General features: G+C 41.8%; 2 protein-coding genes across 5 annotated transcripts; both read right to left on the bottom strand.

The window, feature by feature from the left end:
• Nucleotides 1–1,071: 1,071 nt before the first annotated feature.
• Nucleotides 1,072–14,240, bottom strand: tarbp1 (TAR (HIV-1) RNA binding protein 1). Its single transcript, XM_022763662.1, has 29 exons — nucleotides 13,235–14,240; nucleotides 13,053–13,150; nucleotides 12,893–12,962; nucleotides 12,389–12,543; nucleotides 12,212–12,264; nucleotides 11,997–12,094; nucleotides 11,784–11,919; nucleotides 11,597–11,693; nucleotides 10,541–10,630; nucleotides 10,275–10,422; nucleotides 9,913–10,179; nucleotides 8,966–9,063; nucleotides 8,721–8,879; nucleotides 8,391–8,620; nucleotides 7,998–8,232; nucleotides 7,646–7,834; nucleotides 7,330–7,529; nucleotides 7,180–7,251; nucleotides 6,926–7,046; nucleotides 6,693–6,803; nucleotides 6,380–6,529; nucleotides 6,199–6,285; nucleotides 5,910–6,106; nucleotides 5,727–5,808; nucleotides 5,433–5,604; nucleotides 5,146–5,331; nucleotides 4,415–4,539; nucleotides 3,397–3,533; nucleotides 1,072–1,822 (listed from the first exon to the last, which is right to left on the bottom strand). The coding sequence occupies exons 1-29, from the start codon at nucleotides 14,166–14,168 to the stop codon at nucleotides 1,642–1,644; spliced, it is 4,878 nt and encodes a 1,625-aa protein (XP_022619383.1). The 5' UTR covers nucleotides 14,169–14,240; the 3' UTR covers nucleotides 1,072–1,641.
• A 173-nt stretch (nucleotides 14,241–14,413) lies between these two features.
• Nucleotides 14,414–24,578, bottom strand: LOC111234502 (FERM domain-containing protein 6-like). 4 transcript variants are annotated; one of them, XM_022762648.1, is made up of 15 exons: nucleotides 24,449–24,578; nucleotides 23,608–23,833; nucleotides 21,203–21,395; nucleotides 20,966–21,056; nucleotides 19,685–19,764; nucleotides 19,405–19,481; nucleotides 19,071–19,266; nucleotides 18,747–18,902; nucleotides 18,210–18,275; nucleotides 17,693–17,761; nucleotides 17,408–17,582; nucleotides 16,854–17,138; nucleotides 16,084–16,215; nucleotides 15,887–15,948; nucleotides 14,414–15,762 (listed from the first exon to the last, which is right to left on the bottom strand). In XM_022762648.1, exons 3-15 carry the CDS (start codon nucleotides 21,278–21,280, stop codon nucleotides 15,472–15,474), a joined length of 1,758 nt encoding a protein of 585 aa, XP_022618369.1. In that variant the 5' UTR covers nucleotides 21,281–21,395; nucleotides 23,608–23,833; nucleotides 24,449–24,578; the 3' UTR covers nucleotides 14,414–15,471. The 4 variants fall into 4 exon arrangements, with proteins under 4 accessions (XP_022618369.1, XP_022618378.1, XP_022618359.1 ...); XM_022762657.1 differs by lacking the exon at nucleotides 24,449–24,578 and adding an exon at nucleotides 22,134–22,260 and having other exon boundaries at nucleotides 23,608–23,621; XM_022762638.1 differs by lacking the exon at nucleotides 23,608–23,833.
• Nucleotides 24,579–25,903: the final 1,325 nt, after the last annotated feature.

Genomic DNA, 25,903 nt, shown 5'->3' with positions numbered 1-25,903 from the left:
AGCCTAATTGAGAAGTCATGTTTTGTTAAATAGATCTCACTACATGTAAAGGGTCTGTAGCCTATAGGCCTATCCAAGATACAATGCACGTAAATATTGATATATTTGTTAAGGAATTAAAATCTGGTATTTCTGCAACCACCATAGGATGATGAAGAGATGAACGGATTTTTTCTGGTCCCACTCAAAGCACTGAAAAATTACATTTTAAAAATTCATCAGCTGTGCTCCAGGAATCATGGTCCTCATTACTTATGATTATACTCTTTGGGCTGGGATTTTCACAACCTGGCTACCTGAAATTGTTCTTATTAGGGGATTATTAGCTACTGATTTATAAAGCATTATTAAATTATTATTGGCTGACAAGCCTAAAGCCCTCCTATGATATAAATATTTCATGCCGAATTACAGGAAAATTGATCTGAAATACGAATAATTACGAAGACTTTCTCATTTGTGTGACCATTAAGACTGAACTCGTTATGGTGTTATCTCATTTGTGATAATATTGGGGTGCTGGGACAAGGAGAGGAACAAAAGGGAGACATTGGATTGACCATAAAAGAGAAAGAATTTGGAAAAGTTTTGCGGATGCTTCAGAAAAGAAATAAAAGGTCAGCAGAAGTTATTATACCTGTCACTGCGCCCAAACACATAAGCACCATGAGGATTTCCAGGACCAGCTGTGTACGCCGGGACACCATGAGCCCCGCTCGCCCCGTCCAGCTGGCGTTGTCCGCCGCTGCTCCTTGTAGAAGCGACGGGGGGTCCAACCAGGAGCCATCCAGGTCTTCCATGTCCCTCTCAAAACTGCTATCCTCACATGTTGAGCCACGTACAAGCGTGACTTGACGGAAAAAGAAATGAGCGTGATCGACTGTAGCTACTCCATCTGCTCCCCACCCGGTCTCCAGGTGAACAGACTCCTTCACTCTTCACAAGGGGGGAGGAAGGAGGACGCATGAACACCTACTGTACCTTATTTTAACCCTTTCTCACCATAATGAATAAAAACACGTGGACATAAAACAGATGATAATACCAAAGTTTTATTTATTCAACTGTGTCAAAACCAAAGGCATTTAAGAAAATTAAAATCACAACCTGCAATAAAAACAGTGAGAACACAAAAATGTGTGCATCTTAACAAAAGCAGCATTAATATGACATGTAAAATAGTTTGCTGGGTATTGACAGTACAGTTCAGTCCTGGTGCTCTGAGGCAAAAACCAACTGCTCACATAAGCAAGAAGAAAATTTCCATTTATGCTGCTGTTACAGAGACATAGAGACAGCCTACATTAATAAAACAGCATGCCCAGTGGAATATTTAGATGTAATGACCAGAACTGATCTCTATTCATGACTCTCATTAAGGCACAAGGACAGTACTGATGAAGTGCTGACCACATTAAAACCCAAAAGGACAGCTCCCTATCCAGAGAAACCATGAAAATCCTTTAGGTCCTGACATTAACTGTATGCAGCGTCTTCATGTCCAGTAGCTGAAGTTGACATTTTCTTTCAAACACACACCCCTAAGACGCTTTTCACGTTTGCTAGGAGAGATGAGCAAACACTGTCAGCATCTGGAGGACAGATGTCACATCCGTAGGGCCGCACTGCTGGTTTCCTTCTTCAGCTGTGTTTTGAGTTGACTTCAGCTGAACCAGAGGTGAGATGTTGCCGTGTATACTCCCAAATCAGCAGGGCAGCGCTCACATGCACGTTGAGGGAGCGGATGACCCCTTGCTGAGGGATCTCCACACAAACATCCAACATTTGGAGCAAGTTGGCAGGAATGCCTTCTCGTTCATTGCTAGAAGAAGAGAAAGAGAAAGAAAATTACTGTAGAATGAGATAAAGTTTGTTTTTCAAAAATTTGGTGTCAGTATTTTTGTAATGAAGCCTCTGATAGCCGAGTTATTTGGCGCTGATATTCAGTATTTTTAAGAGGCAGTTTGACATTTTGGAAAATACAGTATTAGCACAAAGCTGGAGCGCAGGCATGAGAGTAGTATCAACCTTTTCGTCTAACTCTCAGCAAGAAAGCAAAAAAGAATATTTTCCAAAACTATTCCTTTAAATTCAACCAGTGTGCCTTCTCTGGAAAAGATTCATTTATCCTTTAGCGTTTATTCTTGTCAGGACGAAAAAGCCTCCAAAAAAAACAAAAAAAACAATCCGCTGCAGGATTTGCACTGCAGCATGTCGGCAATAAGGCAACACTGACTGCCTAATGTCATATAGGGTATGACACTGGACTATCTGCAGACTGCACACATGTATGATACAGTACAAACACGTTTTGTTACAGGATGTTTTTAATTTCAGCTTTCATTTGGCTTAATGATGCTATACTGTTGATTTAATTTAAGAGTCCTCGCCATGTGCTGCCAAGTTAGTCCTTTATCTTCTCAAGTCAATTATGAGGAATAAGCTTTTTTCTTTTTTTTATATAGACGATTCATGAGCGCACGTCCAAGAGCAATTCAAACTGTAATCAGCTGAGCATATACTGAGCTCCGGCAATTTGGGCCATGCAAAGCAAACATAAAGAGGTAATGAGTTTGGCATTCAGCGACTCCACAGAGGGTGCCACACAGTAAGAAAGCCTGATTTGATGAGCTACATTTATCTTGAGTGCAACTGGGTGAGATAATAGCCACCTGATGAGAGATTAGAGCGGGGCCATGCTGCGTGCGCACAGCTGTAAAAGCCCTCAAGATTCAGCTCACACATGGGGTGTTCGAGGTAACAGCACTGCTCACACCTTTGTAACTGAGCAGGGTAAAACAAAACAGGACACCTACACAGAGGTGATTAATATTATTCTCTCCCCCTCTGCCAGGCCAGCTGCACATCTACAGGACACATTTATTTATTTTTTTAAATTGCATCGTTGGAAATTGCAGAACTACAGTTATGTTCATTTCTGAGGAGCTACAAATGGTTGAAGAAAATGTTTTGTATTTGTGTCATGTTAACCACTGATGGAAGCCACAGGGTCATGAACCGCACTAGATGAAGGTTAAGGGTTTTTTTTTCTGCTGCTGTCATCGCGCTGCTTGTATTGGGTTGTGTAATTTATTTCCTGTGCTCTTGTCCTCGGGGAGAGCCAATTACAGCCGAGCATGCCCCGACAGGTACACAACAGAGAGGAGAGGCGCAGGTCCCACAGGGGACAACACACTAAACCAGTGAGATAACATTGAATAGCCCCGTCAGCTCACACCTTTATCTATGTGAGAGTCACAAGGGCATGGGAAAACAGAGGCTTGTCTGCATCATGCACTACGGGTTGTGTGTAGGAGACTGCATTGGTGGACAAACAGAACTTGGAGCCTTTTTGTGGTGTCACTAACACTGAGACGGTGTTTAATGCTGTCATACCCCAGAAGTAACAGGGTCTTCTCAGGGAACTGATAGTCCTGGAGACTCTGACTGTTGGCTGTCTGCTCCACTCCAACAATACAGTACCCTTCACTCTTCTTCACCTGCAGGAAGTCAGCAAGCTCCACTGGCTTCACCTGATGGATAGATACAGGTTATGATTTCAGAGATGATGTAAACAAACTTTTCAAACAATACTTCAAACATTGGTGGGTGGAGAGTAAGTCCATCATGTCTCCAAAGTCCTTTTCACACATGTGACCAAGGAACCTTAGTGAGGCGGGCTGTAATACTTCCTACATGGAGGGACACAGGCTTTCACACTGTAACATTATCAAAAGCACTTTTTCTGCTCCATGTGGTAGATGAACAGACATCAGGGTATCAGCAGGTTAGACAGACCTTTCATTGTTTCCCCAGAGTTTAAATTGAAGATTTAGATTCATTTTTGAAACTTAGGTCTTGGTTTACAGCCCAGTTCAGCAGATACATTACTGGAACCAGAAATCTCAAAACTGAGGATAAAAGAAGGAGCTTAAGTGCAATGAGTATTTCGCAAAAACTCATCTTCTAAATGAGACTGAAGACTGGGGAGGCTACTCCCAAACGTATGCCTCTTTAAGCCTTAATATGTTGATGAACTAGAAGTTTTCTAAACCGCCACTAAGGTACACTGGAGAGTAAGTGCATTTAGTTATTATAACCATAACACGTAACACAAAAATAATTTCCTTTTAATTGCGAGAAAGATATTTACAGATCTCTTGATCACATTTTTGGTCACAGCTGAACAGAAAGCCATTAGGAAAACTACCGCTTACTGCTGCCCTGGCATCCACCTGTTCTGATTGCTTCTTGCTCTTGATGTTGATCTTGACTGAGATCATTTCAACCCTGAGTTAATGAGGTCAAATCACACATTTCTCAGGTCAGTAGCCCACTGGGAAAAGCCGTTATAGAGACAGACTAGACATCATGATCAGTGGGGTGGAGCGTGACATCATTTTATGTAATTTACCTCTAACAGAGGAAGCCATAGCTCAGATGAGACGCTCAGGGACTGGAAGTGTTTGTCACCGACGTGGCGCAGGCTGTCCAGAACCAGAGCACTGGCACCAAATATCTCACAAGTCCTGCACAAACCTAGAACAACAACAAACAAATGAGGAGAGAGCCTACAAGTGCCATCTATCTAAATGTGATGTGTGAATTAATGCTCCACAGCAAGGTTTTCATAAAGTATTTATTCTGGCTTCTCAGGCCTTAAGATGACTGGGCATAAAATGGCTACTAGTCTATCATCATGGGCACAGACAGATATAAAAAGCTACACCATCAATGACCATTGAGTGGGTGAAGTAAAGTAAAACATTTACAGAACGACCTAGCTAATGTTCTTGCTTACATCATCCAGTATCAATATTGGTTTTGAAAATGGGTCTTTTCCTCTATAAACAAATTCGAATCGATTCAGCCCCTTATCATCCGATACAACAGCACTGGAGGACGCATGCAGGGAACATAAAATAGTGTCTGTGATGAAAGCTGGACATTCTCTGTCTAAACTCTGATAACAGGGCTCAAGTGATTTGGTTTTAGTGGCAGCTGCATTAGACCTCTCTGGCCAGACTATCATTATGAAACCAAACAAAAAGCCTGTAATGTTAGTTCTTCACGTTTTAGCACTATGTCCTCACAAAATGTACGACAGAAATGTGTAGTAAGATCATTTTGTATGCTGCTCCTCACCTCCTAAATTGGTTGGTTTGTCTATAAGTGATGCTACCACCATCAGGGCGCCGTGCAGTTTTCCCAGTCGAGCGGCCCTTTGTGGTGGAACCAGCTGAAGTTCAGGCTCCTGCTCCTGGATCCCCAACCTCCAGGGAGTGATCTTCTTCTGCACCTCGGCCCAGCGCTCCTCCTTATCCTGCTCACCTGTGTCATACAACACCATGATAGCTCAATCACAGATGAGGTACTATTGTATTATGTACTGTATCAAGTACTTCTACTGCTTGTGATTGGTGCTACCGTACCTTTGTCTTGCTGGATCCAGTCTCCAGGCTGGAGCTGGCTCAGGTCAGGAGCGGGATTTTTTAAAGGAAAAGAGGGACTTTCAGAGAAGCACGACAATTTCTCAAATTTCCATGGTGGAATCCACTCATCATCAGCCAACTCTGACAGACTGGGAAAGGTATAGAATATGGTCTAGAAGAGCAAAATAAATAAAAAAGAAAACAAAAATGTTACTGTGCATTGTGTTATCTTAAAAAAAATCAGAAGCTCTATTCAGTTTCCAGACTTAAATACACTAAAATATACCAGCACACCTCAACACTGTAATCTCTGATAGGATGAAAGGCACCAAAGAAGAAGTGCTCCTGAATCCTTATCCAGTTTTTGTTGGCATTTCTAGAGGGTGAGACAGAAGATAAATACATTAGCATGCTAATATACGCTTTTTTTTACTATTACTATTTACTATTTAACTATTAGATGTAGCATGTGCTCACCCAGTGCTCTGCATGGCCTCAGCCTGGTTCAAACAGGCCTTGATCACAGTCGACAGCCCTCCCAAACCATCGGCCCCTTCCTCTTCTGCCAAGCCCCACACCCTTTTCAAGGCCAGTAAGGCATAGAGGCGCACGCTGAAGTTATGGTTGAAACACCACTGCAGGATGATGTCCAACGCTTTACGCAACTGCGCTGCCTTAAACACAGAGGGAGAAAGGTCTCGTTCATACTGAGTGCTGATGTGAGAATAATGGTGACTGGTTTTAGTGGCAGCTGCAAAGGTTTTACCTTATCCTTAAGATTAGGCATGATGACATTCAAATGCACCAGGACTGACAGGAAGGTGCAGACACTCGTCTTGGTCTTTTCGTGATCCTTCACAGAAAACACATAAATTGGTCGGTAATTTCACTGTTTCACTCATTATACAGTATTTTCTTGTGAGTGCGTGTCCAGAGTGGGAACACACCATGCTGAAGCAGGTCCAAAAGCTGTCCAAGTGTTGTGGATAGTGAATGAGGATCAGAATCATCATCCATTCGATCAGGTATTTGACTGAGGCCTGGTTACTGCAGAATCCAGCTTCAAACACGCGGTTCAGTAAAGTGCCGACAAACTCCTGCATGCAGTCGCGCGCGCACACGCACACACACACACACACACACACACACACACACACACACACACACACACACACACACACACACACACACACACACACACAGTTACTTTCTGAATGGTTATTTCCTGTGTGATTCTTAGTGTGAGTGTAATTGCCTTACCTCTCTGAGTTTGGGCAGCAGCAGCAGCAGTGTTTGCCATACTCTGTTTTTGACACGATGTTGCAGGGAGTTGCTATAGTAACGCACTTTTGACTTTGATATGTCATTATCCTGGAGGGATGGAGTGGGAGATGGAAAATGGTTTTATGTGTTGTTTAATTAGCTGCAACTGATACTAAACAAAAAAAAAAAAATGCAACTGTATGAACCGCCCAGACTAATCTATAACCTACCTTTTTCAACAAAGCTATAACTAGTTCTTCTATCACTCTTTCATGTTGTAGATAAGAGGGATCCAAGCGGCTGAGGAAAGCCAGGACACATGTGCGGGGCAACTGCTCGTCCCTGTTATCGCTGGAAAAGAAAAGCAGTAGTTCAATTGTGAAAACCTCCGCACAGCAGGAGAGACCTCTAGTGGTCGCCTTTTAAATCACAGCTATAAATGAGAGTGTTCTCACAAATGGAAACAAAGAGGACAGCAGCTCACCTTGTAACAACGACATTACCAGCACACTCCTCACCGAGCTGCTCCAAGTACGTTTGGACATCCTGGGTGAGCCTTTGAAAGAGGAAGATAAAACAGTTAGAACAGCCCTGATAAGCGACGAATCAAGGAAATGCTGTTATGTAGAGTTACCGTTGATCCCTTCTGAACACCGGTCCATAGACACAAGCCTCAGTGAGTATGTTGATGTAGCTGAAAACACTAGAAAACACGGTGTCAGCCTGGTCGCCGCAGCCTCGGCCTGTGGGCAGCCATGTCTGACAGCAGTGCTGAAGCAGAACTCCGAACACTCCACTTTTTGACTGAGACAGCTCAATCAGCTCCGAGGCAATCTAAATTAATCACACAACACCACGCAATGTTTGTATGCATATTACAGAAGGTATATGTTGAAATCACCACACTCATTCCTTTCCACGTCTAGGTCAACCAGCCTGATTTTCATCACCTGCTTCAAGGTGGCCATAAGCGTCAGAGCCCGAGTGTGTGTCAGCTCGAGCAGTTTACGGTGGAAGGCCACGGAGATGAATCCTTTCAGGGCCGGCCAGAAGTCATGTGCATTAGTGCTCAGTCCCTGCACCAGATCCCAGCTCAGAGTCACAGCCTCCACACAGAGCGCCTCCTCATCAAGTAGTAACTGGGATCAAATCATCACCAAACCAGACGCTTAATCAGGAGCACAGTTTATCAGATATTAACTTAGTTTTTGTAAAAAGAGTCTTCTTATTATAAGAAACTCCTTGTTACGTCTAAACACCTCATTTCAATTGCTTTAATTTTACCTAAAATGACTGACTCACTTGTGGCAGCGCTGTCTCCATAAAGGTGAGCACAGGCAGCACCAGGTCACTGGGCAGCAGTGCCAGGGCCTCCACGCTGCAGCTCAGAGCAGCCTTGAGAGTGTCTGGTGCTCTGCAAATCTCAGGAATCCCAACAGCTTTAATCAGGAAGCTCAGACTAATCCACTGGTCCCGCATGAAGTTGGCAGCGATACGTCCCCAGTCCTGCAGCAGAGGACCCTGCACTGCTAGATCACTACCAAAAGAAGAAAAATGCTTATCCCTAAATAACCCACCCTGGAAGATAAGAGATATTTTTATTGTGAATATTATTTTCCAGTCAAAGGTCTCCTAAATGGACACATCTTATGACTTATCTCTCTGTCAAAACTGTAATAAAAGGCCTCCACTAACCTTGAACAGTCTCCTGTCTGTGGTTTCAGCAGGCGTTTATTGAAGTTTCCTAGAAGTAATTGACTTTGTGAGGAAGATGACAATGAACTGTAGAGGTAGTCATTCAGTTCTTTCAGAGCAGAAAGTGTCTCTGATCGCATGTCAATCACTTCCTGCTCCAGAAGACTACAAACTGTGGCCAGGGATGCCATGGCAACCGCTCTGGACACCTGGTTTGCCACAGAGGGGACCTAGAAATGGAAAAACAATCAGCGTTGAATAATCAAGGAGCCAAACTGATTTATGAAATTTCTGCCTGATGACTCGGGGTTGAATATTGTAGCTTTGTACCTGCTGGCTTGGTTCTTGCAGGACCCTGACGCTGTGCTTGATGAGTTTAGGGAAATCATTCTGTTGAATTTTACTAAGGCGCTGTGGTGTAGAACTGTACATGACCACCAGCTGCTTCAGAACACCCAGATACAGCTCTGCTCGCTCCACGTCAAATAGCTGTAAAAAAATAAAAATAAAAAATCAGAGCTAGCCACTAGGGGCCTCTCTGCTAATTGGAGTGATGGTGGCTTGCTCGACTTTACCTCCTGCAGCTCCCCACACAGCCGCCTCAAGATAAACTCCTGGATTGGATCTACGACTTTAAAAATGTGCTTCTCCATGGCAACCATCACACTGTCGCCTGAGAAAAGCAGAGCGAGAAGACTTCAATGTCAAACACTCCTGCAGAGTGGGTCAGGAGTGTGTGAAGAGTGTTGTTAACTTTATAATTGCAGTACAGTTCTTCAATGTGCATGTAAGTGCCTGGCCTTCCCTGAGAAAGAGAGCTGAGAGGTGTTCTCATGACAAACTTCTACAAATACCTCTTCTAATAATGAAGATAAATATAACCACAAGCACCAATTATTGAGGTCTAAGCAGCTCGAGAGCATTTCAATATCATATGCATGAATTGCTATTGAGTTTTTGCTGAAGTTTTGTTGTCTGGGGTTTCAAACCTGTGATCACGGTATCCCCAGAGAAGGTGACTTACTGATGCCGCCACTGGAGAACATAATGCTGCACACGCTTTCACACAAGTTGAGGCAATGATATCACATGTGCAAAACTGGGATATTTTGTCTGTTTAACTTTAAAACACTTACAACAGTCAAAATATTGGCATGAAAGTCCTTAAAAAAATCTCATATCTGTCCAGTGGTTTCAAGTATCACCAAAAATCTAGGTGACTTTGAATCCAACACAAAAAAAAATAAAATATTGCTTGTATTGAAAAATGTTCAGGGAGAGAAAAAGAGGTCACTTACCACACTGCAAATAGCCTCATAACCACTAAATGAATTGATATGAGTGTGATATTTACAAGTATGATGTTTTTATCAATAGCACACCAAGCGGCAAACTAGTTGGGAGGAGCGGTATACTGATTAGTTCAACGCATGAATGCACCTATCCATCTACTTTACCTGCTGCGTATTTCTGAGGGTGGCCTTGACAGCTATGACAATGAGTCAATGTTACCATTACAAACCTTGCTCCTCTGCGACATGCTGACGACTTGGTGTTCCTCCGAGCTGGAGCAGTCGGAGCATAAGCTGCAGGCTCTTGTCGCTCTTACGCACAGGCAAGTAAATATTGGTGCTGACTCTGCTCAGGGTGTCCAGCAGAGGAGACAGTAATGACTCCAGAGTGTTACAGATCTCTGTGCCAAGTTGACTCTTCTCCATGTCCACACACAGCAGAATAGCTCTGGCCAACTTATCAGCCTCTTTAGAGTCAGGTAACCTCTCAGTTTGACCTGGGGAGCAAGAAAACTGACTTACACTGGCTGTAAAAAAAATTCCAGAATAATCATTATTCACTTTATCTATAACTGCCTCACTTCAGACCTACCTGTGCTGGCTGGAACTTGGAGATAGGCATGTATCTCAGCTTGAACATAACCTCTTACAGTTTCTTTCTTTGTGGCAGCACCAGTGGAATCACCATCCGTAATCCTGGGCTTGAAACCGCCTTCATTGTCTGATAGCCAGGCACACAACTGCAGCGGTGTCACAGACATGTAGAGCAGCAATGAGTCAACCATAGAACTTCTCTAATGTGCCTTTTTAACACGTGTTAGGTTGTGTGTTCCTTCATATATGTTCGATGCACTGTACCTGATTCCAGATCTGCGTCCCTCTGCACAGTGACTCGTCTGCACGGAAATGCATCAGGAAACTAAAGAGCTCATCAAGGTTCACTGCACTCTGAGAAAAGACAATTCACTATTACAAGTTAAGTAGAGGGGTTGGACAAAATAATAGAAATATTGTACAATGCAGTACTACAGCCCCTTGAGTAAGTTCAGCGTTTGTTTTTTGTTGAGACTGTCAGAGGTATTAATTTAAATTGTTATCTATCTTTGATGCAGTAGTTTGTGGTGTAACTGAGTGTTTATACCACTGTTATTCAGTTGTTTCGGGTGGAGGCTAATGTGTAACCGCCACTGATCCTCTTTTAACCAGATGTGAATCCTTGTTGCGACAAATGTAAAAGAGGTGAAGCCTCCATTATCCACAAGTTCTGGACATGTCCTAGCCTGGGAAAATACTGGAGGGATGCTGCCCCGCCCACCCACGCTCAATGGCTCGGGGACATTATGTCCTGTCTGAGCCTTGAAAAGATCATATTTAGTTTATAACTCAAGCAAAAAAGTTCCTAAAGGTGTGTGGACCTTTCATAGAATACTTCCAGAATCTTGAGTCAAACTAAAGATTTATTTCCTCTCTTTTTTATCCATTTCTAAACTATTTCATCTGTCTTTCTTTTCTAAATGCAAAACTCAACTTCCAGCACCTCTCTGTAGTACTCCAGGGGTGAAGTAGCTTTTCATATGAGGAATTGTGGGTTATACAGGAGGCCGGGGCTGGTGAGGGATGACGGGCACAAAGTTGCATGTTGTGCTACTTTAATAAGGACGCGCTCTGTAAAGTTAACATATGTGTTGTACTGTTGTACACGGTACAAATCTATGTACATTATGTTAGCGAAATCAGTTTGTATTTTGGTAATTAAGTGCTTCACTGACACACCCAATGTTCACTCTAGTGTGCACTCTTTCCATTTGTTCATAATTCAATGAAAAAAATGTGGAGAAAAAAAAATACAGTTGTCATATTAAATTGTGAAGTGTTCCAGTTATTTTAGCTGTAAGTACACTATTTGTGTCTTACCACTTCTGCGAGACAGAGGGCACTATTCAGCAGGAAGCACTGGGCAGCTCCTCGTAACAAAACTTGATGTGTGATCATGGTGCAGCGCAGCACCTCCCTGTAAAACACACCACAGACAAAATGAGCTCCCGTATCAAGCATTACCTGCTATGACGCCGTCTGTCTCACTGTAAGCATGAAGAGGTACCTTAGAGCAGTGAGCCCGCTGATCCCCAGCAGTGGACCTGGGGGGAGTTTGGATAGTGCCTGGGAGAGGAAGAGGAGGGGTACTGCACACCAGTGCTTAGAGCCCAGCTGCTGAATCAGCTGCAGCAACACATGAGCTGCAAAGCAAACAATATAGTCAGAGACAGACAGGCTTGTAAGCCGTGAGAGCTTCGTTAACTTGTATTTCCTATACCTCTATGCTCTGACGGTAGGCTACTGAAGAAGGTGGTCATGAAGACTTGGAGTTTAGCCCCCAGCTCAGGACAATCTCCTACACTCTGCCCAACTGATCTACATGTGGACAGAAGGTGGATTAATGAGGGCTAGTGCAAAAAAAAAAAAACACATACCACAACAAAGTATTCCCTGTAGTTTTTTTATTTATTCCTGTGTTATTTTAAATCTCACCTGTGGAAGAGTGAAGTTTCAGACAGAACATCCATGAAAGGGCCAACGATAAACTGAGGAGCAAAGCAAAAGAAGAGAAAACTTTAATGCAACAACTACTTTAACTTTGAATGATTTCAGGGAAACCAAATGAACAAGCCTAAAATCACACTGGATAAACTGTGTCTGTGCCTTTACCTGAGAAAAGGCCAAAGCAAAAGCTGGCTGCTGAAGGACCTGTAGCTCGAGCAGATGACACACTCCCTCTCTCATTAAGGATTTATTCTCACTGTGGAACATCCTCTGGTACACACACAGTAGCCAGGAGGGGTGGAGGAGGCCTTCACCTGAAGCTACAATACAGACAGAGAGAGAATGACTGTTTGGATTACTTAATTTAACTTGTGTACTTTTTGCCAGTTACTTATTTGGTTTAAATCATTTTTTTATTTAATGGACAACTCTCCTTATAAATGAAGAGAGGCAAGTGTGTAGATGAAAGGGTCATTAGCTGATGAAAAGTTAATTTACATATATATATATATATATGATTATTATCCAACCTACACCAAAACAAAGCCAGAAATGTCTGAAATAAAAAAAATATTTTTCTCAAAAGAGGTAGAGAAGACTTCCACACATCCAAACATTCATAGAAAACATACAAAAGTAACTCCATACTTTGCCCACTTCTAATGTTACCTTGACTATCATTTACTGTAGTTTGGATCAGCGTGTCTATTCTGTTTAGAACTGGCCGGACAACATGAATCTGCAGAAAAAGAAGACAAAAGCAATATCACAAAGCTACACCATGATGCTCTCTGCTGAATTGGTTGTGGTGATCCAACCAATCTTCTACCTGGTTTTCCTCCAGGGTCTCCATTACCAGCGCATAATCCTCCCAGAACTCTCTAAGCAACTTGCTCCTGTTGGGGGCCCATTTGAACAAGGTCTCACCTGCAACAATTTCAAGGACAGTAAAGACAACAAACTATACAGCATCAGTGAACTTAAAGTTGGTACAGAGTCTGAGCAATTTACCTTCATCTGATGGAGAGAGAGGGCAGTCCACCCGCTCCTCCTCTGACAGGGCCACACACCTTTTCAGCAGGTACAGCGCCCTTTTACGTGACACGCTGTCTCGGTGTGTCAGTCCATCCTGGACCATCCTCCAGAACTGGAGGGACAGACGAGGGTCGGGCTCACAGGAGGAGGAGGTGCAAGAGGGAAAGATGTCAGCAGGTTTCAGCAGGTGGTCTGACATGGCGGTCAAACATAGCAGTACCCGCTCTGTAACCACTGGTGTGCGCTCAGTGCAGTGCCAGCTGCACAGATCATCGTGGATCAACTTGAGGATGTTTTTTAACTTCACACCGCTGCAGCAGTTCAACAGAGTCAAGAGAAGCCTGACTGTGATTTTGGAGACCAATGCATCAGAGAGTGTTTTGATGCAGGACAAGGCAGATGACAAGGTGGTGAGTGTGAGCTGTTCATCCGCTGACAGAGAAGGTATGAGAGCAGCCAAGACTTCACTTGCAACCTCCCCACTGAGGCGTCCCGGACCAGACAGCTCCTCCTCCGACAGCTGGAGCGACGGCAGGATGGACAGAGCCACCCGCCCCGGCACAGCTTCTTCACACAATGGGACACAGACGCTCAGAAGCCGGCAGGCAGCGGCTGTACTCTCCCTGCACCGCACGTCGTCACCGGCTTCAGCCGATATTCTGGACAAGAGAGGCAGACACTGCGTCCAAATAACCGACTCAATTTTTTCTTGAATACGTCGTCTTTTCGCAGCTGTAAACGCAGTCGTGTCCGAGTCTGCCAAAAGTGGTCCGAGCCCTTCAATGAGAGCTGTCAGCGCTTCCACCCGCTCTGTCCCCGGCCACGACTCACTCGGCCAGGACAGAGCCTCAAACAGACGGTCATAGTCAGGAGAGCTGGACAAGACCGCCGTCATTAAAACAGAATACATTGTAGAGGTGCTACACGGCCCAGAACAAGCGAGCTGAAGATACCCCACAACCGGCTTCTCTCACGACTGCCATGAGCGACACGTTTTACCAAACGGAATGTAAACTTCCGCAAACGTCATTTCAAACTCTCGCGAGAGGTGGAAATGACTGTTAAGGAATAATACAACATAGCGTAGATGTCAACTGGTACCAAATTATTACCAAACAGCTATTTAGTGGAATTAAGAATTTATTTTCACTATGATAAAAAAAAAAACAGCGCTTTAGATAAAAATGAATTGTTCAGTATTGTGATTTTAAACTCAGTTATTCATACACTATTGGCATTGAGTGAAAGTTCCTCTGTATTTAAGGACTGACATTCTTTTCCAGTGAGCTCACATTGGCTAAAGACATCAGTTCTTTTGCATACTAATTTTCATTTACAAAACAGTGAAAATAATGCCAGAAAAAACTGACAGAAAGGCTCTTTGTTTGGGGTTACATAATACAAAAAATACTGCAGATTCATTACACACTTACTGGTTACAGAAATAGTGCTTTACAAATAATACTTTTATGTTGTAATTACAAAAGCAGGAGTAGAGTATAGAATGGCGAAGCTTTGGATGAATGCATTACCAACTGTAAGGAGGTTGACTTTTCCACACCAGCAGCTACATTGCTGTGACAGAGCACACTATACAAAAATAGAGTACATTATAAAATATGATTTTAAAAAAAGTAAAGGAGCACAAAGATTAGCACCATGGCTTCTGGAGATAAAACAGAAATATAAGTGTTTACATAAAAAAATAGGGTTATGGCAAGGAACATAAGTCCCATCTTATGAATGTCAACACAGCACATGACTGCATTGCCTTAAAATTTCAAAACATCTGTTACAGTCCAATGTTATGCTCTCAACATAAACCTAAACAGACATTTCAGAGAAGTCTTTAACAGCATCAGCTTGACAAAAGACAATAAAATCAATTAGAAACATTTTTGCTCAAAGGCGATGAAATGCAATAAAATAGTGCAAGTATTGTGTACACATAATACATTAATAAATATGCTCTGTTTAAGATTGAAATGTTGCTGAATTAGATCTGTCATCTAATCCACAGCTTTTCTAAGAGAAATGAGGGGGGTCCCGTCATTTTTAGTAACGTCTCTCTGCAATTTGAAGCACACACATCCCTCGTTGTCATCATCATCACATAGAAAACACAGACATTCATGTGTTGGCAACCTATGAGTGAGGTTGCGCCATAAATGAAGGAGAACCGGTGCATTTGTGAACATTAGCACTTGACATATTTAAAGTATGAATTCCAGGAACTGTTCATCACCTAACATGTCCAAGGAGAGGCTGTTGGTAGACCTGCGGCCATAGAATGAAGGTTTGGCTTGGCAGTGCAAAAGGGGGTAATAACTGTGATCAACAGGGGTCTTTGGGTTTGTTGAGATATCTGGGAGCCCAAAGGTATAGCTGTGGGAGGAATCAGGTGGCAGTGTCATCCCAAGGGGTGCTGTAGGCGGGAAGAGACGGACATCGTCTAGACTGTGGCTGTGCCGATCCACACACACATGTGCCCTCGAGTTCAGCATCTTGAATAGAGATAGGAGGTGGAGAAAAAAGGTAAGAGAAGACAAAGGATAAGAAAAGAAAATACAGAGTAATCCACAGTAAGTTAAGAAAAAGAAGGCAAGAAACAGAAGAGGTATGACAAACCTGTTTTAACAAATCTTTGTTCACGAAATATTCATCACTGTCTGGAGGAGATGTGTTGTTTTCTGTACACAAGATTTTATTGGTAAATTTTGACAGAGAATTTGAGAATACAAAAAATGGTTTTCACTGATGTGGTGAGAACAAATAAAATAGTGTTGACAAAATACCCTGTATGTCAAAAATCCGATGATTTATACCTGTTGAATGAGTGTCTAAGGAGAGTTCTGCACAATCCACTGACACCCCTTCAAGAAGATCAGCCAACTGAAACATCTCATCAGGATCATCCACAAGAACATCCTTTGGACTTCCAACATTGATTTTAAGCTCTAAAGAGAAGAGTTTTAGAAATTATTATTAAAAACATAAAATGTAAAAAAAAAATAACCGTCATCTACCAAGGCCACAAATGCATTTAAGAGCAGATGAGGCATAAAATGTGGAATAATGACATTACATTGTCTTTGAGCTACATGTTTGGCATAGTGTTTAATCTGATGAAGCACTTTGTGAAACAGCACATTTTCCAAATGTATGGAACTGCTAAACACACCTGCACAGATCAAACTGATGTCTCAGGGATGCACAAATAATACTAACATGCTTTATTTGAGGTTAATACTATATATTACATATATTTACATACATATATTAATAATCAACATTCCACAGTCTTGTGGTTCATTTATCAACATGTATCTTTGAAACATACTGCCAAGTATACCTTAGTTAAGCGTAAGGGTGAAGGCAGGTGATGAGAACAGTAACATCGTTAACCTCTCAACATAGCACCAGTAAACCATAACTCCCAAAAAGAAAAACGCAAAGGTGAACACAAGATCAGAATGACACACAGCTGCTTTTATGTCTATTTCATTCAACCTATGAAGCATCAGTTTACTCCAAAAAATATGCAGAGATGGATAAAATTTCCTGTACAAATCTTTCAATATAAAAATGCTCTCACCTTCTTCTTGCCAGCCCTCATCTTCTATTCGAGCCTTACTGCCTGCGTCAAACCCAGAGGTACAGGAGCTGCCACGGCTGGCTGCCGAACTGAAACACTTCTCTCCTTGCCGCTGACCTTCCTCGTCCATGGAGGCCATCTCTGTGGAGATGCTGTGCTGGCGGGCATCGGCTTCGATCCCGGAGCTGCTGGTTGAATGTCGAGACAGACCAGGGCTGCTCTCACTGCCTGGGGGGTCCAAGTCCAGGTCATCACTGATGTATGACTCTCTGTAACGCTTTTTCTCTAAAGGAGAAGAATAGAGAACTCAAGATCAATATTGAGTTGAGTTTTTTTTTTTCCAAATGTAGTTCAGAAATACAAAATATCATATTTTTAAACTACAGTGCTTCAAATGTGATTACTGAACAGGAACCTGTTTGATTCTTTGTGTGACAAAAAAAGAAGTGACTTTCCGTTTAACTTGCAGTTGTTACTGGTGTGTTCTGTTGGTTACAAGTGGGCTGCAGCCAGACTGTAATTATCAGTGATACTAATATTGTACTCTACCCTACCTTCACTCTCCTCCAGCTGGCGTAGGTGTTTGAGGGCAGGCTGGAGGCTGAGGTAGAGGCGATGGCTGCTGCTCAGGTGCAGGAGGAGGTGGCGAGAGCGGAACGATGACCCGGTGTAGTAAACCAGCTTCCTAGCTGACGGCAAGCCATCTGGCTGGATCTCGAATTTCTTACCCTGAATGGGACAACATGTCATACATAGTTTACAAAGCTAATGTGCATTAGATAATTACAATGACTCCACCTAATCTTAACAGTGAATGAAGAAGAGCGCAGTGTGTATACCAGGAAGGTGAGACGTCCCACATTTGACCAGGGGAAGTCATACAGCAGCTGTCGCATGTTGTTCACCTCCTATGATTACAAAACACACACACATAATTAAAAAGAAATACCTAAAATGCTTGTGAGCTTTTGTGATTGCAAAAGCATAACAGATTTCTAGATATTATTTTAAATTAGTGATCAATAATCAAATGTTTTTTTGTTCACAGGATCCATCTGGTCTTGGCGAAGAGGCTAAGGGATTCTCAAGGTATCTCACGGTCTGTTGGCTCTTTAATCAGCCAGGCCTGGAGCCCTAATCCCCCCCAGATGGCCCCTGATGGACAGATCAAACAACTGACTGGCATGGCCTATCTCCTCATGCACTGCTGTTGGTGGCAATCCCACACATTCCTCACACGTCTAGTCAGAGGTTTTATAAGACTATAGATACAAAGACTGAATCTTTGAGCAAACGCAGATTCACTCTTGTGACGTACTTACTATGCATTAACAACACACTCACACATGCACGCACCTGATAAACCTGCATTCCTCGCAGGGTCAGACCGAGCAATGCTGTTCCTCTCTCCTCCTTTTTGTCCTGGACAAATGAATGATGAGATGTCAGAGAGGCATCTGAGCGGCTCAGATAAGATAGCTATTTCCCAGCTAAGCCTCTCTCCTAGTTCATTGCGAAACACACTGAACTGCTGCTAACAACAAATTTAAAGTGATAACCCATTACGCAATAGATGGGCAAAATTTCAAAAAAATCACCCGGTAGATGAATGAGTTTGAAATAGGGAGGACAATAAACTGGCATAGATGGAGGGTTACATAACTGCCCCATAGTTATTTGTCCAGCACAGCTCACATCAAGCCAAACTAACTGCATTTGTGTTAGAATTTCAGTCAGAGGGAAGAAGTATGCTTGAAAATAGCCATAGGTTACAATAAAAAATAATTTTTCATTTTAATTATACATAAAACACACCCTGCAGTTTGATGTGTGCTACAAATACTCAAATCAAGCAGCTGGTTTCATTTGATGACACTGGAATACTAAATTGACCTTTTGCAGTCTGTAAAATAAGACAGGTACATCCTCCAGTCGACATGACTCCCTGATGAAGAGCAGGATGGCATCACGCGTAGACAAGCCCCACAGCTCCTGATGCACTTTGGGCCCATGGCAGAGGAGGTAGTCCACTCCACGCTTAGCTACAATCTACACAAAGAAGAAGGGACAGACATGTATAAGGCAGAGATCACAACATAACCTCAAAATATAAAATATTAAAATCAAGTGGAGACAATTGTATTCAAATTTTAAACTAACATCTAATCATTAGATTCAAAGTGTTTTTAAATGCTGCTGCCACATGGTAACACCTACCCAAGGGGGAAAGTAATCCTTGGGTTCAAAGTAAGGGGTGATCTCCGTATACTCCCTGGCCGGCGGGTGGTCACCGAGGTCAGCCTGCAAGGCGTAACCTGCCAGCTGGAAGTACACCTCCTCTTGCTGGCGACATTCAGAGCGAAGCACACGCTCACGCACATCAGAGTAGTATAGATGTCGTGACTTTCGTTCACTGGTAACACAAATAAAAAAGAAAAAGAAAAACAAGGGTAGGTGGGCGGAGGGTTAATAAGATGTCAGAAAGGGGACACAGATGGATGAAAAAAAGTGGTGAGGAAGATGTATATAGAACATATATAGAGGGACATACCAAAGGAGTCTGCCGTTCTCTATGTAGTACTGCACTTTGAGGCAGAGTACTAGAGGCAAAGGTCTCTTCTGTAATGCCTGTGTGTAGAAAGAAATGTGTTAAAGTAGGCCTGTGTGTGTTAACATCTTTTTGTCATGCTAAACGCAAAGTTGTGGCATGTAGGCCACTGAACTGTGCCTCCCAATTAACTGACATGTATAATAGTTTCGAGAGTGGGTCACAACAAAATGCGTCTGATTTACACAATAACAATTTGCTACAGTTCAGAACAAGCTCTTACCTTTCCTGAATCTGACTTCCATTCCTTAGGAAAGTACTTAGTCAGTTTCTCCTCCATATCTAAAAATATGTGCTCATTATCTAGAAGAGAGAAAAAAACATCAGGAAACAAGCAGACAGTTAGCGAGCAAACAAAACAATAATGTAACCAAGCGTAAAATTTGCCAAACAATGGGATTCATTAGGGTAAAAGAAAAAAGCCGTTGTTCTTCCGTTTGTGAATGAGGGTACTAATGACAACAATGCTAATGTTAATGCTACCCAACACAGCTCTAATCTTGATATTTTACCACCATCTATCCTTCAATCCCCAGAATACAACCAGTGTTAATGTTGTTTAATTGATAAACTTATTTAAATTATATTTCAGTAGAGAGGCTAAGGAGTTGTTCGTGACCTGTGTTCACAATGAGGATGTTGTATCACTTTCAGCCCGGTCCTATGAGTCATGACATGGGCATTTTCTATTTGATTCACCTTATCTCTTTTATTCAACTTTGTGCAGCCCAATCATGCTCACTGAGCCGTTTCACAACTCATTCCTTTAACCATCCATCTCCCCTTTCACCCTGTCTCAGTCCCACCCTGACTCATTCCAACTCCTTTACCTCTCATCCTTCACCGAGACCTTTGAGTAAGAGTTAAGTAAGGCTGCCTGTGTCATGACAAGCCCCCCTATCTCTTTCCCCTCCACTCCCACCGTCCTCTTCCCATCATCAATCCATCCCTCCCCTCAGTGAAGAGGAGGAATGCAAGGGTGCATTCCAGGCTTAATGAAGTTAATATTGCAGGAATCCAGGCCTAAGTGATCGCTGAACCAACACCACAAAAACAAAAGGCTGCTTGTTCAAGTGGTGAGCCACACAAGATTACCAAGGCATTTCAACGTATTTGTACAGGGAAAGAGATCAGGAACACAATGAAACAAAAAAGTAAGTGGATTACACCATTCAATTATGGAGACTTGGAGGGCAGACTGAAATTTTTTTTTGGTTTTAGTGAAATAGCCTTTTGGCAGAAAACATTTTCCACGATATTACGCAAACAAGTGACACCAAAAGAGTGGCACTGCAAAGCCCTGCTGTAAAGTGTTGTCATAATCCAAACATGATGCTCTTGTTTACAATCTGACTGATTCAATGCGTTAAGTGCACGAGCCAATCAACAAAACTGCTTGCTGTATGATCACAATTTTCAGTTATCTGACAATATTGCTGTGTACTCTAGTGTGAACAGTCTGTTTGGGTTCAGAGGCTGAAGGGTCAATGAGGAGTGAACTTACCCCTCACCACTGTGAGGCCAAAGAAGTGCAGCTCCTTGACTCCAAGGAGCTCTGTCACACGATTGAAAACATCCTGCCCTGTGGACTTTGGCTGGAGCAGGTGAAAAGATAAAAGGAGGCTGTATTCAATATGGATTCACAATGTGCAAAAACTATTTGGTGCAGCCAAAACATTGTAGTGATAAACAGAACTTTGATCATCTGTTAAGACCTCTTGGTGTCGTAGTAAATACTCACCCCGACAGTGATGTCCAGCTGGTCTTTGTTGGGGAGGAGAACACAAATGGTCCTCTCGTGCTTTATCGAGGTGGACATAATGTCTTCTGTATGTCTGTGATAAGTACTCTCTCTGTTAAACTGCTCCAGTCCTCTCTTGCTTTCCCTATCCCTCACTTTTTATCTGTTCCAAGGCAGCTTTTCCATGTTTTTTCTAAAACGACAGATGACATCAGAGTGAGATAAGCAAAGTAATTAAAAAACATGATCCAAACAACACTTTGAAGTGAGTGATGAAGACCACAGAATGGAATTTATAAACAGATCATCAACTCGTGTGTTGGATTCGATACCAACAAGAAAGAAATTCAACAAATCAGAACACATCAGTCAAAAGGTCCGCTGTGTAGCATGTAGCCATTGATGCATTGATTTTGCATTAGCATACTGTCAATCAGTCACAGCATAAACAATCCCATACGCAGACATAAATACATGGACGTCTCCCACTGGCACACAACCAAGATTAACTCAACATGGATTGTCTCTTCTGTGGGGTGACAGGCCACATGTTTTACCATCACAATTATCGTCCAGAGGGATCATCCAACACATGAATCAGATACATGGCTCATAAATGACATAAGCTGGTCTACCTTAAAAAGCATCTTAACACAAATCATTGGTAAATACTACAATATAGTGTATAAATGGAAAACAGGGAAATAGTTGGGGAAATAAAATGAGCTTATCATACTGTAATCCTAATAATAGTCATTAACTGGGAAACAACCAATCAGATAATCCTTGTGCATACCTTTTCTATTCTATCAGTATCTACAGCAACACAAAATTAGGAACTGAAGGAACTGAATTATTGCAGATTCTGCTGAACATACTAAAACAAATGGCCATGACAGAGGGGGACAGTCTATTTGAAATCAAGACTCACCTGAAACTTGCCCCCTATACTGACCCGAAGCCCCAACTGGTACGAAGCTCATCTGATTAACGTCTCAGAATCAATTAATCAGGTTAATTACTGCTGCGTGCCGACTCTAAATCCCTTAAATCCCACTCTGGACAAAAACCAGCAAAAAAAAAAAAGAAAAAAAAAAAGAAAATAATACAAGGGACAGAAAAAAAAAGATTTGTAACTGAAGCAGCTGAAATCTTTACTTTAGTAAACAAAGCATAGGAAGAGGTTGGACAAATGGCTGTTTCTTAGTGTCATACTTGTCTTACATCTAATTCTTGAGATTAGTATTGCCATTTGAGGAAAAGATGTTAACATATGTTTAAAAGCACCAGCTGCATCAAATCTCACAGTTATAAATCTAAAATAAAATAAAATATTATAAATGTGTTGCAAGCATACAAAACATTGTGAGAGCAAATGGTCTTGACTAAGAAGGCAAAACATTTGTCTTACCAAATATGATTTATGGACATGTTGAAACACAGCCTCACTCACATCCAGGTGTCATAGCAAACAGACAAAAAAACCTGAAATTCCTGTAGCTTGAACATCTGACTTGTTTGTGACAGAGTCAAACTATACTGAACATTCACTCTGACACTGTAGCAAATGGTACAAAAACTAACAGATCCAAGTATTTTTTTCACTCTAACAATGTATATATAATAATTGCGTAATTTTTAAAAAAATTCCTTACCTACTTTTTTAAACTTTGAAAGTTCTTCTACAACATAACTTATGCCCATAACGAGAGAACTGTAGGTCCACTACTACTACAACTACTCTGTTTGGCTAATACCATAATGTGAGCTATGCTGCGAAAAATATATCAATACTGTTGCATTTATAGTATAGACTACAACAGACTGACATATTTTTAATTCAGTAATCATAAATGAGTCACTGAAGCAATACCACAGAATATATGATGATAACCAAATAGTAATACACTATATTGGAAGAAGAGCGTGCAGACATTTGTCAGCAATTTATGCATGAAGCAATACAACTGAAAAATAGAAACAGATTTCTAAAGCTTGCTTTGTATGGGAGTTTGGGTGGTCTTGGTCCTGTGGTTTGTTTTTCTTTTGCTTGTTTTTATATGTGCATCTAAACTTTACTTGCAATCCAATGTTCTGCCATAACTTTTTCCCACTTGTAGCATTTAGTTTGCCATACTTAACTTCAATGCAATATAAATTTATTTAAGAGCTCAGTTGGAAAAAAATACCATAGACAACAGCTAAGTTTCAATGCACCCTGATATTCAGATGTAAAAACACAAACAAAAACTTAAGTCTACCTTATTGAATTTATTTACAAAGTACATGGCATATCAAAGACAAAAAGCTGTTGTAAAGCAGGTGAAACCTGAGAGACCTTACTCAAGCACAAATCCAGAGTACAGTCAGTTATATAAACTACACTGGTCTTAACTGTATCCCACCTGTTTACTATCAGCCCAAACAGTGCTGGCTGACGTCTTCAGACATCCCCCTTGTTGCTGACCAGGGTGAAACCTGGCATCACATGAGAGCAGCCATCTGTATGCCATAATTCCCCTCCAAGACTGTTATAATCCCTGCTTCTGAGCACACTGCTGGCTGTTGGAAAAACAACATCCCCTCTGCACTGTGCAAGCTCTCTGAAGTGCCAGAGATCCTTACTGCCCGCTGAAACCATAAAGGAATGAGAGAAAAGGAGGGGTTTCTGAATAAACAGGGGAATACCATTTACACTCATCCCACTTGAAAACAATAGGGTGAGCCAGCTTTTCAGTCCTGGGGAGCAGTGCTTTTCTTAGGGATGACTCAGAGCCCTGATAGGCACACAGATAATCAAGGTTCAATGATTTCTTTAACGCTAGAATAAAAACAGACTTTAAACGAACTTGGCACTGGAGTACAGAATAATTATACCCTGCTATAGATAATCCAGGTGCATTGAAAATTCCAGTGTTTCACTGTTTATCTCGAATTTTATTACCAATTTATCAAACGGTCGCTTAATACTTAAAACGTTTTATTACGCGACATAAGGAGCTACTTGCCGTTAGTTCTGTCAGTTTAAATTTAAGTACACATATTTATGAGTGAGAGAAACAAAGGCAGAGAAACTTAGAGTTAGAGTTAAACTTGGAGTATTTATGATGCTTTTTACTCCCAGTCGTGGTTACGTGTGTGTGTGTTGGTGTGTGTGTGATTGGATGGGATGGTAACATAACGCAACAAGTGCATCACTAATTCTGGCTACTCATTTAACTAGCTAAAAGGCAGTACGTTACTTACCATCATATTAAATGAGGCGAAGGGGTTCACACTTCAGACGCAGGTCTTCTCAAAGCTTGTTCAGACACTCAATCTTCTTTTTTCATCCGAATAACAACATGACAGAAGTGAGTAAGTAGAACTCCTCTTGCACCCCCTCTCCATTGCATGTTGCAACTTCTTTCACCGCAGAGAAGCCCAAACTATTGGGCCATACCATTTTGAATAGTTGTGGGGGTGAGCTGTTCTGATTGAGTATTGGTTGTAAATGTTTATACTATTTTCACGTTGTTGTCAATAATTATTTTAGTTCTTGTCACGTATGAATGGATAAGAATTAGACATCCATATCCATATAGGGAAATAAGCTTCGTATTATTTCAATACACTACCTAACAGATATCTCCCCCGATGTTTTGCGTTGGTAGAACAATCTCGTGCTAATTAGAGGACCAAGCAACACGAGTGTGGATACTGATCAAGATCTTGTCACTAGCGAAGAAAACTATCAGATATTTCTTAGAAAGTAATCTTTTAATGTATATTTGTAGGTGGTATCAGTTCTCTCATCTAACTCTATCTCATCTAATAAATTGTTGGACTTTTGCTGAGTCCTGAATTACCTGTTGTTTGAATAATCATGAGCACATAGGCCACAGCAGATCACACCATAACCGTAAATGCACCTTGCCAGCATAATTTCACTGCATCAAATTCTAGTCTATGCATTGAGTCTTTTTAGATACAACATAATCAAGAATAAAGAATAGTCTATGAATAATTTGTCCAACAACTGTGCAAATGTGTAAATTACAAGAGGACTTGACATGACTGCATATTCTCATTGTAGCTACTATATATGATGTGGTGCTTTTATTTGTCGCTGTAATGTGAGGGGCCACAAACATCAAAAGCTCCAGGTTCACTAAGTGGCAATTGTGGTGGTTAGACTAATTGTACTTTGTTTGGGAGTATGGGGAAATGCACTAACAAAGTACAATATCAACTGAGCTTCGACTTGGAGAGAGATCCTTTATTTAGATGATATTGTGCACACATGGTGCATATTCCTAAATTAATTTGCATTAAATAAAATCACCAACCGGAAAATCTGTAGCCAGCATAAGCATATTTTACACTGTGCACATACACTGTGAGGTGAAGGGGTTTAAAGGTGCCCACCAGCTCATTTTTGCCTCAGGGCATCCTAGCAGCTTAATGTGGCCATACCTACACCTGGCTCTATTCCTTATTTTTTGGCTTTCTGGATGAGTGGAAGCATGAAACAAAAGGTCAGCCTCGGGTGACCAAAGGTCAATGGCAAGAGACTTGAAAAACGTTTTGCTCTTTCAGTGACATGCACCAATTTGCTGAATGTATTTCTGTCTCTATGGGGTCAGCAGTGGTGGAAGAAGTAGGCTATTCAGATTCTAGGTTTGTTAACCGAGAGTGCAGATTTACACATGGCCCTTTTTT

Source organism: Seriola dumerili, unplaced genomic scaffold (assembly GCF_002260705.1).
Source record: "Seriola dumerili isolate Sdu_G_001 unplaced genomic scaffold, Sdu_1.0 BDQW01000024.1, whole genome shotgun sequence".
NCBI classification, from domain to species: domain Eukaryota; kingdom Metazoa; phylum Chordata; class Actinopteri; order Carangiformes; family Carangidae; genus Seriola; species Seriola dumerili.
Note: the sequence above shows the minus strand (reverse complement) of the source record. Positions and strands in the feature narration are given on the sequence as shown.

What these genes read in the sequence shown, in the direction of transcription:
- tarbp1 (XM_022763662.1), bottom strand. Translation starts at nt 14,168, where the DNA reads ATGTATTCTGTTTTAATGACGGCGGTCTTGTCCAGCTCTCCTGACTAT. An exon ending in TCTCTCTCCATCAGATGAAG is followed by an intron (nt 13,151 to 13,234) that starts GTAAATTGCTCA and finishes AAATTGTTGCAG; the next exon opens with GTGAGACCTTGTTCAAATGG. An exon ending in TTTGGACCTGCTTCAGCATG is followed by an intron (nt 6,286 to 6,379) that starts GTGTGTTCCCAC and finishes TTTTCTGTGAAG; the next exon opens with GATCACGAAAAGACCAAGAC.
- LOC111234502 (XM_022762648.1), bottom strand. Translation starts at nt 21,280, where the DNA reads ATGTCCACCTCGATAAAGCACGAGAGGACCATTTGTGTTCTCCTCCCC. An exon ending in AGGATTACTTTCCCCCTTGG is followed by an intron (nt 18,903 to 19,070) that starts GTAGGTGTTACC and finishes TTCTTTGTGTAG; the next exon opens with ATTGTAGCTAAGCGTGGAGT. An exon ending in TGGGACGTCTCACCTTCCTG is followed by an intron (nt 17,583 to 17,692) that starts GTATACACACTG and finishes TGTCCCATTCAG; the next exon opens with GGTAAGAAATTCGAGATCCA.